At 28.3% G+C, this 13,381-nt stretch overlaps 1 protein-coding gene across 2 annotated transcripts in view; it reads right to left on the bottom strand.

The window, feature by feature from the left end:
* Nucleotides 1-12,159, bottom strand: part of retm (real-time) — a 272,784-nt gene extending 260,625 nt beyond the window's left edge. Inside the window, exon 1 of one of the 2 annotated variants that reach the window (XM_075364311.1) lies at nucleotides 11,947-12,159. In XM_075364311.1, coding sequence (XP_075220426.1) covers nucleotides 11,947-12,009 — 63 coding nt within the window. In that variant the 5' untranslated portion in view covers nucleotides 12,010-12,159. The remainder of the gene's footprint in view (nucleotides 1-11,946) is intronic. The other variant, XM_075364312.1, reaches the window with a different exon arrangement.
* Between the last annotated feature and the right edge of the window lie 1,222 nt (nucleotides 12,160-13,381).

Below are 13,381 nucleotides of genomic sequence, written 5' to 3'. Positions count from 1 at the left end.
TGAAGACGAAATTATGGAAAAAACAATCTTACAGAACTGTCATTGAAATGAAAAGTAACGAAAAGCAAAAAGACAAGCCTAGTAGATAGGTAACGTGAAAGCGAACTTGAGCAGAAGGATCACGTATGTGGAGAGAGTATGAACGATGGAAAAAGTAACAAAGGGTAGAATTATTAACCCAAAGGAAAAGGATGGATAAAAATTTTTAAGTAAAATGGAAAGAACGAAAATACTTCAATTTAAGCCTTTTACAAAACTTACCATTAAGGTCATATTTTGATTTTATTCAACGGCTGATATAAATCGGTAAAAATTTTAATCTGTAGCTAAATACAATTGCTAGAGAAAAAGAAAGACAGATAAACAAAATTCTTTTAATGGAAACAAGTAATTTTTTTGTCTTCAGATAAAACAAAATAAGTTAAAAATTCTGATTTCGAGGTTTCAGTTCTTTGGTTGGTTTTAAATTTAGCTTACAAATGAAAAGATCTGAAAGGACATTACTTTGTAAAATGTACTCTTGTTCTGTACATTATATTATAAATACTAGTTTTACATTTTTTCGTAAATATATATATATATATATATATTAAATTAATTCATCACAAAAGTTTTAAAGCTTGTACCTGGGAATATGGAAATAGAATTTTGAAGGGCATGAAAATGCCACTCCTGTTCGCAATTTGAACCCGGGACTCCGGATGAAAATGAATAATTTGTCAATTATTAATTTTTATAATTAATTATTTTGCCATTTACTTATTTAATTTTCGAAAATAGTTATTGCCCATAATTTTGTTTCCCAATTTATCCGTTAAGCACAACTCATCTTTTATATTTATTATTTTAATTTAAAAATTATGTATTATTTAAATTTCTAACAATCAATATTATAAAGTAACAGAAAAGTATGGTTAAGAGAAATCATAAAATTAATTGCTTGTGTTGATAGTAGAATTAACATCAGTTTTTTTAAACAAGTTTTGATTCTGTCTAAATAACTGAAAACCATAATGGAAAATATAAAAATTATCAAAATTTATTAAAGTTCGGTGAATAATCATTTCTAATTTAAGGAAAATAAATAAGTAAAAGGAAATCCCTTTTACCTTTTCGTTATTTATTTTTGATAAATAATAAGAAAGAATTGAAAAATTAACCTATAAGTAATAGCATCAAAATTAAAAAAAAGGAAACAAAAATAAAACAACGGTTTTTTTTAATAAATAAATTTAAAAATAATGAATAGTAAGATGAAGTTTGAACTTGGGAATGTCAAACAGAAATTTTATACCAAATAAAAAATGTCAAGCAAGACAGACTCGAATCCAGGATCTACCAACGAAAATCTAAAACCACTCCCGCTATGAAGTAGGCTAATTCTATAAAAATATAAATGAAAATGATCATCTTCTTAGAAATAAAAATCATATTTAGCATAATTTACAAATTTTTGAAATAATTAGACAACAGTGGAAATTAAATGCGATGAGATAAAAACACAAATATTACGATAAAAGAACATATAAACTAATTTAATATTGACCAGCAAAACTGAACATGCAAAGACTGAACATCAACAAACAAGGAAAACCCATAGAGTAAAGAAATATGCTACTATGAACACATTTAAAAATTAAAAGAGAAACAAATTTCTTAACATTAGAATATTGTATAGTAGTTTACGATAGAAAAACTGAAAATTGAATTGAAAAACCAGAAAGAATTAACAGATTTTGAAACGCGGTAGTGGAGATAGTGTGAAAAATATCTAAACTAATATAAGAACAAAACCTATAATAAATATTGTAACAAGAAGATTATCGCAGTAGAATTTAAATGCACCTTAGGTCCAGGTTGGACATCTTATACAGCCAGATAAGGGGTAGGAAACAGACCTCAAGAAGATTATAGGCAGAACCAACCAGGTGGCTCTGCTTGTAATCGAATATATATCAGACATCTCCCAGTAACTCAAAGATGTATTAACGATGTAGGGACCAAATTGTTTAGCAAAACCCACAGAATATCATTAGGAAGAAGAGAAGGATAAGTGGACAATCTACCGATTCAATGATTATGAAACAATACAAACAGCCCCACCAAAATGAATATTTCAGGACTTTTTTAGGTAGTAGGTCATCCGTCTTATGAACAATTCTACGAGAATTGGGGTATCTTTACCCAAGATGAGAGCAGCTAATTTTACAATGTTTGACCGAAATATGATGCAGTACACTGTTTTTCCTCCAAATACTAAAATGCAAAATTTATCTATACCCTGAATAGTGTAAAATATAGAAGAATTTGATGACTGAACTTACATATAAACTAAACCAGTTTATTATATATTATTAAGATACTCTCAACCGGTCAGTTAATTAAAAAATAAATGGAAATACAGAATGTAAAACTAGTACAGCAGAATTAGATTAGAATACATTAAACAAATAACTGAAGAAGTAAGATATAGGATACAAAATTAAGATAAAAAAGATGGACGTATTCAGTATGTAAAGTTTAATAGTAAAAGATCAAAGGAATGAACAGTGACATGCAACAAACCTACCATGTAACATAAGAGAAATATATTTACACTTATTTGATTATTATACAGAAATTTATAAATAAAATAAAATGACGTTAGTATTGTATCAATGCCTGTAGTAATATGACATGGATCATTGAAAGGAAGTAATCAGTGATAGTACTCTACAGATTAAAGATCCAACACAGCTATACTAGTTACAACAATAAAACAACAATTTCTTTCAATAATGATGATGGCATTGTTATTTGGTAATAAAAATTAATTAAAAACAAATTAACTATATGTATAAATTTTTTTTTCTTTTAATTAACTTATTACAAACAAAAACAAAATTTACTCTAAAAAAAGTTAGAATCTAATTCATTACTTGGTAATTTTTAATTAATATCCAGTCATAAAGGAAATTATAAATTTTAAAACCATACTTATTGTTAGCGATTAAAGTTACGGTTATTTATTTACAAAGATTTTACAATAAACTATAAAATGAATTTTGATTTCTGGTTTTATAATTATGTTAAATAACATAATAAAGTTAAAGAAATTAACTTTGCAATTATTTTAAAAGCTTATTCTTGTTATGAAATGCCACATATTTTCTATGAACGGTATAGAACAAATTTATACACTATAGATTAAACCTGGGATTACAATGTGAAGTGCAATTAACATATGAATGTTTTTTATTGTATGCCCATTCACCTGATGTAATAGTTAAATCAAATTGCATGCATAGACTCATAAATAATTACAAGCAATGAACGCTTACTTTTTACAATCATTAAAACATGTATTTTTACAAAACCCTCTAAATACCCAAAATTGCAACTAAACAAATCTGGTAAGCAACATGTTGCTCTATCTTATTGAAAGAAGCTGCAATTTTTTCACAAACTGTTAACTAAATGCAGAATTTGAATTATATCGTATACTTTAATACCAGCAGTCAGGTTAATAAAACCCACTGGGTTGGTCTAGTGATGAACATGTCTTCCCAAATCAGCTGATTTGGAAGTTGAGAGTTACAGCGTTCAAGTCCTAGTAAAGTCAGTTATTTTTACATTGATTTGAATACTAGATCGTGGATACTGGTGCTCTTTGGTGGGTGGGTTTGAATTAACCACACATCTCAGGAATGGTCAAACTGATACTTTACAAGACTACACTTCATTTACACTTATACGTATCATCTTCATCCATCCTCTGAACTATTATCTGAATGGTAATTACCAGAGGCTAAACAGGAAAAAAAGTGGTCCCACTACACGATTTGCAGAAACAGCACACCATAACGAATTTTTCTGAAGAAGTGAACACTCAAACACGATTAAATAAATAAAACCATGCCTCATCTGGCATGAAGTACAACATCAATTCTATCTGTCCACTGACAATATTTCTGTGAAGCCAATTGCAATAATTAAGATGTTTCAGTTTGTCTATTCCCTTAAGTTGTACAGTTGTTACAAGGTTTCAAATTTAAATTATGAAAAATCTTACAGCAAGATGTGTATTTTACATCAATTTGTTGTTAAATGTTCCATTTAAAGGTTTGAAGAATTTTCTTAAAATATGGAAAATTATTCAGTGAAATCCGGGTAAAAACAAAGATCACATAACCTTACCATTCTTATTTAAAGTTATACTTATAAAGCAAGATTAAGTTAAAAACATTTAATTACAATTTGAAGAAAGCAGTATTTTGTCAAAATACTACAAGATTATGGAACTAAATATAATAATTTGACATTTCCTCATTTCTCCAATGCATTTAAGCATTTAAAACAAAATATTATTTGATATCGTAAATTTAAATTAATTTTTGTTATTAAAAAAAAAAAAATGGTTATTTTCATGGAATTAGTAATTCCCTACAGAAAATGTAAGTTTTACAAGACGTAGTAATTTTTAATTTTAAACTATCTAAAACGTTTTCTCTAGCTGAGGTTGGGGAAATCTTAGTGGATGAACATATTACCTCCTCCACTTTCCTTTACACACCAAATTTCGCTAGCAAAAGTAATAACATAAAACAAAAAGTTCTTAGCATGTAAAAAAATCATTTTGATGATTGAATAGATGTGAAATTAGAATAAGGAAATATCTGCAAAAAATCCATAGTCAAAATATGACAATAAGCCAAGACGACAAAATTTATCTTAATACTAGTACTCTGTAACAGTAGATCTTGTTCATTTTGTGTTGTCAAATTTAACTTTCTTCTACATTAAAATTTAATTAATAAAGTGAACATTAAAATAAAAAAACAGAATTGTCAATTATAATTTAATTAGAAGTTTTGGCCAGTGCCAAAATTAATCTCACTTATTAACAATAATTCAAACACCATTTCTAGGAATACTGGCTGACAACCATTAAAGAAATATTTTCACTATGTTCCTATATTTTTTACTTCCATAGTTTTATTCTTTTTTAAATTATACAACAAAATTAATATTTATAAAGCAGAATGTATGAACAGCAGCCTCAGCATCCAACAGGCATACATCAGAGGGTGAGGGCTAACAGTTGGTACTCTTCCCAACAGCTGTAATGGCCGCCGTTCAGAAATTGAAAATGTTATAAAAATCATTATACAAATATCATTACACTTAATAATGAGAAACCTTGGTTCAACAGTTGTAACTATTAGAAAATGCATTTGGCTATAACTAAGTCACAAACAGCAATAGAAAAAGTGCAAAAATTAAAATAAATCAAACAAAATAGGCTTGTTATTCATATCAGGTCACCTACAAACATTATGATTATGATACTTAATACACATACAGAAGTGGTTTAAGTGACTTCTGACTAGTTCAATACTATGAATGGTTAGTAACAATGTAATTAAATAAAAATAAATATGTATTTTATTTTTGGAATGCAAGAGAAGAAAAATATTATATAGAAATCCAGTTGCATTACTCAAGGAAAACAAATTATTTAAAAACAGACACTTAATTATGACTGCAATCAATAAAAAAACTTAACAAGCAACATCAGATTAATATATCTATTTTAACATTATACTCTTATATTTTACCATATCAAATTTACAGCACTTTCTCAAACCACACTACATATAATAATAAAAGATGCCAAGATTTCAAAGTAACATGATAGAAAATATTTTTGGAACTGATATAACAGTGCAGAAATAGTGGGATTTTATACTTTGGTTACTGCAAAGCTAGCGAATGCACTTTAAGCATGTGCATTAGTAATTTTACATTTATGATCTGAAATGGAAGAACATGCATCCATGACCCATTTATGTTTGTTGAAAAAATATTTACTTGGATGTAATGAATAACATTTTGGTTTTCCTTAAATTATAGGTAATAAAAAAATAAATAAGTCATCTTTCAGAAAAATGGTATACTACGCAATTAAGTTACATGGTTACAAAGAAAATATCTATAAACTACAATCAATAAATTATTGTACTGCATATTTACTGAGCAACAAGGAGCACCTGCAATGAAATGTATTAAAGAATGCTATAAACTTTCAGTTTTTTCTATAAATTTGATGTGTGCATTGATGACCCTTTATAAGCAGTGTTTCCCCAGATAAGATTATTTTACACTTTAACCTTTCACTGAAAGGTACACTTACAAATATCATCAATACAATACACAAATCTATCAATATAAATAATGATTTTTCAAAAACTATGTTGGACTTAGGTAAGTTAAATTTAAATCATAAAAAATCAATATAAAAGATTGCTGAAGATAATATGTTTAAATCTACCAGTACAAAGTAACAGATTAAAATTTATACTATATTAGATAGTTTAAAAATATAAGTAAATTTATTTATTAAATTACTAATTAACCTAATTAATGAACAAATAATGAACGGACTGTGGCTGATGCAAGTTAAGAGAATATTTTGTGAAGTGTATTAGAGTAGAGAGAAGTCCTATGTTGATGACTGAATAGACAGGAAATAAGAAGAAATAAGGAAGTGAACTGTAGAGAAGGGAATGTCATCATTCATAATAAACAAAGAACTTTTAACAAACTGCTACCTACACAATATGCATTTAAAATCTTATCCTACCAAATATATATATATATATAACCTTCCAGATGAAAGGCAGAAATGCTACCACAATGGTGCATGAAATTGGCATCTGTAGTTATATTAAAAAAGGAATTTATATGTATACATAAATGGAGTATTTGTATTGTTGTATCTAAAATTATAGGCTACAAATAACATTAAATAGAGAACCATCCCAACTTTTTTTTTAAAGATGCTTTAATAAAATCACTTTTCTGTGTAATGGACAATTTTATTTCTTAATAAGCCCTTCCTTGGTCTTCTAAATATACTAAACTACCGCGATCAGAAGCAGTTTTCTGTATGTTGATCAGACCCTTTTTCTATTCATTCTCTTCCTAATCATGTATGCCTTCTTCCTTAAATTGGGACCATTAGAACTGAGGTAACCACAATGCTGGCACCTAGTAGCTACTGAGATGCTCCATATTTTTTAGACTTGCCAAGGTGGTGACTGTGCCTGTGGGCTCCATTTTCTACCCAAGGAAAGTGAATAAAATTCCTAACTAGTGACTGAAATGCTTGTTAAGTAAAACCAGATCTTTGGTTTCTCTAATATTCAAAATGTAATAATATGTCTTTCAAGGCCTTTTTTTTAATAAATATATAATTGAAAAGAATTTTAAATACAAATTAAAAAACTATAGGTGAAAAAAAAAGAAAGTATATCTTTACATACTGTGCAAAGAGTATACCAGCTCTTTTTTAGTATAGTTTTGTATTAATATTTTTAAATCAGTCTGTGCACATTTTAAAATATTTATAAATAATTATATGAAGTAAAATGGCAACTATACCATGTCTTCATGGACAAACACCACCACAAGGAGATCTACAACGTAAAAGTCCTCAGAGGAATAGAAACAGGCTCAGATTACTATGTAGTCAAAATTAAAATTAAATTTACTCCCCAAAGAAAGCAACAAAAGCACGCCCCTAAAACTAAAAGAAAAATGAACCCTACCCCAAATAATCAAGAACGAAAATTACCAAAAAGCAACAAAAAAAATAATCACTGATAAACTCGAAGATCTAGTCAACAACCTTAAACAAGTGTCAGAAGAATTAGCCCCAATAAAATCCCATAAAAAACATCAGTGGTGGAACAGCAATGTGACAAAACGGTGGAGAAAAGACATCGAGCATGACTATTTCACCAAACCCAAAATTCTGAAACATCCTTCCAAAATCTAGTAAAACAAAGAAAAGAAACCACCCTAACCCGAAGGAGAATAAGTAGACAACATCATAAAGACACAATGAAGTCAACAGAAGAAGACATCAACACAACTGAGAGACTACTAAAAAAAAACTTCAAAAATACAAACCCCCAACCCTACTAATAAAGAATGAAAATGGTAAACTGGCCCATAACAATAAGCAAGGAAATCCTAGCTAAATATATCAACAAACTCCTAAACTACAAAGAAGCAACAGAACTCCTAAACTTCAAAACTAACAACCCAATAACAACACCACCAAAAAACATCAACCCTCCCGCATTAAAAGAAGTCTACCAAGCACTGGGTGACATGAAGAATGACAAAGCAGCAGGAGATCAGACTTTTGTAGAGATCTGGAAACATGCAGGAAGATCAGCAGAAACTGCTCTTCATCAACAGCTTGTCAACATTTGAATCAAAGAACTACCAGAACATTGGATGACAGCCCCCATTCATTCACTACACAAAAAAGGGGACACAACAGACCCTAACAAATACAGGGGAATCTTATTTCTACACACAACAAAAAAATTCTTTCATGAATCCTCAGCAGGATCGGTTCACAACCAGAGAAACAACTATGAGAATACCAGGAAGGTTTCATACCTTGAGGAGCTGTCCAGATCAGAGTCACAAGCTAATAATGGATTACAACAAGAAAAGAAACAGGGACATGGTAAGATAGCATTTATAGATTTCAAGAAAGCTTATGACTGCATTCACAGAGAATCCCCATGAAAAATTCTACAATACCTCAGACTACATACCAAATTGATAAAACTGACCCTCACAAACACTAAATTGAAGATAAAATTTAGAAGTGAGCTTTCGGAACCATTTGAAATCAAAACAGGACTGCACTAAGGTGATGGGCTCTCACCGCTACTACTCAATTGCATTCTAGAAATGGTAATGAGGTAATGGCTCAAAAAATGTTCCCAAAAGTAAAGATAGGCTGAAAAATCAAAACAAACTGTCTTGATTTTGCCAATGACTTGGCACTGCTAGCAAATGACATTGACGAAGCTAAATCACAGACATTAGAACTTCAAAACATTGGAAATAAAATTGGCCTCAAAATATCAATCAAAAAGACAGAAATTATGATCCAAAAACCAACACAATTAAGATAAGTAAACATAAATGGTAATAAAATAAAAATAGTAACCCAATTTAAATACCGCAGAGAAATATTAATAAACAACCTACATGAAAAAACCTCAATCCAAATAAAAAGAAACAAACTAGCTAAAGCTCAAAAATTAACCTTGTACACTTGCAATAAAAAATGCCTATCAATAAATGCAAAAATAAGACACTACAACACAGTTTTAAAACCAGAAGCCACTTGCAGCAAAAACACTCTTCCACCTGAATGAACAATCAAATACAGACACTCCAGAAAATCGAAAGAACTGGAAGAATCTGCATCAATAAAAAGTACCAGAAAGACAAGCAGTGGTGAATTGTGCCCAAAAAAGTCATGTACAAAGTGTTAAAACCCATCACTGACTTCTGACTTAACTTGTACAGAAAAATCTAAACTCGAAAAACACCAAGACAGGATTCAGATGAATCATAGAAATAAGAGTGGATCTGAAGGAAATTGGCTTTACACCAGAAGACACCGCAGATAAGATAAAATTAAACAAGAAAAATCAAGAACGAAAACACTCACTTTACATGCTCAAGAAAAAACTCACAACGTGAGCAATAGTAAACTTTCTACACAATAAATAACCAAATTCATACATATTACTTACGATTACCCTCTCCCGTAAATATTAAACCATTATTGCAATAACTTATACTAAATTTTTCACCTTTCACCTTGGACTTTTCAAATATTGTAATGATAATTGTACAACAAACGATACAGAATGTAAAATAAGGTATAATTTCCATGTGACCAAACTAAAAAAAAGAAATTATTTTAAATCATAGTGGAAAATAAAAATAACTGATAAAACAATAGAATATAAAATTCTATTCTATAAAATAAAATGACGAATTATAATAAACAATAAAAACACAAAATGGTACATTCTTCTACTGACTCTTCTAATCAGGAAACATATGTAAACAACAAATTAACCGTTTAAGTTTGACCAAAACAGTATTGACCTACATTATCTTATCCATTCTACTGGATGGATCCATTGAAAGGGGCAAAAAGTCAAACATTCCACTTGTATTGGCTTCAATTTAGCAGGAGAAAATAGTTATTTTTAAACAGTTACTGAAATAAAATCATAAATATACAACTGCTCAAAAACTGTTTACAAAGATAAAAATTGATAGCCGTACATTTTTTAATTACATGATAAATTTTTATTTTTTTGTTTTTATTGACTGCTGTTCTTTGTGCATACTGCAATTACAAATATCTCTTTGCAGGAAAGTAACATTTCTTTGCAGTAAGTACCATTTAAGCAAGTGAATCATTTGAAACCTATTTCATAAAACTGGCAATCTTAAGTTTTGGGGGCACATATGCAAAACATATTACCTCGTCCTGACAGCTAGTTAAAATAACAATTTAATTGTATTAACTTATCATTTCTGTCATGTTTTTGCATATTATATTAATGAATGAAGTAGGATGCTATTTCTAATACAAAAAGCAGCATGTAAACAGATAGTATTTATTAGCCAGTACTACTGAAGCCACATCAATAAATAATAATTATCGATTAAAATATAGTTTCTTTTATTTCCAAGGAAATAAAAGAAATAATAACAAAAAAATGTTGTAAACAAAATATGTTAGACTGTTAAAGTAATACAAACAATATTGTGAAAATTTTTACATTTTAGGTGTACGTAAAGAGAAAACACAACAAAAATTTTAAATTATGCCTTAAGACTTTATTTGTTGGACATATCCATGAACTGATCATATCTTCCCAGTTTCCTGTTAACGTTTATTTTTATTAGTATAGATGTGGTACATCTATATCACAACCATATTAATATATTATTATATTGTACACAAATAAAATACAACTTTTTTTTATTTTTCAGTTTATATATATATTAATTTTTTTTTCTAAGTAAAAACAAATTTTATCTTATCAATAAAATAAAATTTTATGAGATATCTGACAAACAAAAAATTGTAGTATTTTATTTATTTATTATTTTTTTCTAATAAATAGCGGCAACTAAGTAAACAAATAATGTTTTTTTAACGTATATTATTTAGTATAAGAAACAAAAATTAAGTTAATATAGGGGGACAGAAACATACATAAAACCCAAAATATATATAATTAAAGAAATTTAATGTTACATGTAAATGTTATAAATCCTCTACCAAACCCTGAATAACACGTTTATAAAAACCTGTAGCTGTTATCACGACATACGGCGTTAAAATGTCTGAAAGTTTGTAGGCATTCCAAGGTCAATAATAAATGTTAACGTTGTGAATTTGACCCCCACTTATGGAAATGGGTTGAATGACTAAACCTAGTTCATTGAAACTAATTTTATTAATATACATTAACTTCCTGTTAATACCGAATGACCCTATAAAGCATAACTGTTCAATGTCAGTTTCAATTACAGTAAAAGAAAAATATTAAAATGCAACTTAAATTAAAAATAAAACCATTACGGCACTACAATCAAAAAATACTACGACGGAACAACAAATAGTTTAATTTTTTTATTTTAACAAAAAATAAATTTTTCTTTTAACTTTTCGCTGTAAACAATATCGAATGTAAACACAGAAATCACAATACAATTTTGTGACATATTGTCTCGTATCGTCCAAGAAACTGCAACTGAACATCACAACAAATAATTAAAATTTACGAGCACCTTTTTAATATTCAACTTAACCTTCCCAGTGACTCCGAAATATGTAGTACGAATACTGAACAATACAAACTGTCATCTAGGTTATTAAAACATTCATTCTAAATCTACTGTTAAAAGCTAAATAATAATAAAAATTATAGTAAATCATATCTACTCATAAAAACTGGACAGATTATTTAAAAGAAAATAATAAACTGACATGCCGTCGCATGTTTATATTCAATACAATACGGAAACAAATTACAAAACAAGAATTTCAAATTTTCTTACCTTCATAACCAATTCAAAAGGATATTTGTATATCCTAACAGGTGACTGATAGTGTTGAACCATTTTAAAATAAAATAATATCTGTAAACGACACCTATAAATTTACTAACATATCGGTACACACATCCACCAACCTCAAACGCAATGGCAGAACTGAATAGAAATTGATCAATGAGCTGACTGATCAGCTGCTTTGTTTTCTCTCTGCAAGTTTATGAAACCGTCACTGTTGCCGAAGCGTTTTTCCCCTACTCTTTCACAAATTTTTTCAAGCAATTAAATAATTTTGGGCAAGTGATAGCACTCTTCTATTTATGTTCGAATAAATGTAAAAAGAGATTAATATAAATTGATAAATTTTTATTTTAAAATAAAAAAGGGTTACTATTTCTGTTAAAATTTATAAAAAAAATTGTACGAATTAATAAAATAAAAATTAGGATTTAAAATAAAGTGAAAACTTAACCACTGAGTCGTGTTAATAAGTTTTATACAGACTAGATAAATAATCTAGCACTTTGAATGTTTACAGCTGTTGATTTTAATACAAAAAAAAAAATATTCTTCTTTTATTTTGTTATATTTTAATAATACAAAAGATAAAAAAATAATAAATAGAATGATGATCATTCACTAGCGCTAGCTTCGGCATAAAAACTAACTTAGATCAGTAGAGTAGCGCTCCAAGTGAACCAAAGTAACATTTATTGTATGGAAATTAATACTTAAGTTAGAGACGACGTGATTGTAGAATATAGATTTAATCTTTTTTCCAGTTTTTAAAACAAATTTATTTATATATTTTCAGATGGTCATTTATCCTTGTTGTAGTACTTAATGTTATTAGTTATGGTTAATATTTTATTTCAATATTTTATTAAGATTTATTTGAATTATGTTTCATAATCAAACTATATTTAATATTGCATTTACTTTGCTACATTTCTTTATTGGTGTTCAACCCTTATCCCTTATATAAAAATATTTCCATCGTTATAAATTGTTTGTAATTTTTTTAATATTAAAAAGTAACTTACTTGTACTATATTAATTTATCCCTGTTGTACTATTTTCTTTGCCTCTACTTGGCACATTTATTGATGGATGACGTTGTATTTCGTAGATATTAAAATTCATTCGAAATTTAAGTTTCATAATCTTATGATAACTAACAAATTGTTACTTGTTGTTAATAAATTTAACAACAAAAATAAATTTAACAACTTGAAATTTCAAGTTAAATTTCTGATTGTATTCCTTGTTTATACAATATCTATTTTCATTAAAAGTTATTGTGTGAAATAAAGCAAATTATGTTTGTAAAACTAATTTGCTTTATTTTTCGGTACTTATCGGTTATCCTCCCGGCACGTACAGTCGTTTTAATCAAACCGCCCGTTACTACTACTACAATACATTGCACTTGTCTCACATT

The sequence above is a fragment of the Lycorma delicatula genome, chromosome 4, assembly GCF_047948215.1.
Source record: "Lycorma delicatula isolate Av1 chromosome 4, ASM4794821v1, whole genome shotgun sequence".
NCBI classification, from domain to species: Eukaryota; Metazoa; Arthropoda; class Insecta; order Hemiptera; family Fulgoridae; genus Lycorma; species Lycorma delicatula.
Note: the sequence above shows the minus strand (reverse complement) of the source record. Positions and strands in the feature narration are given on the sequence as shown.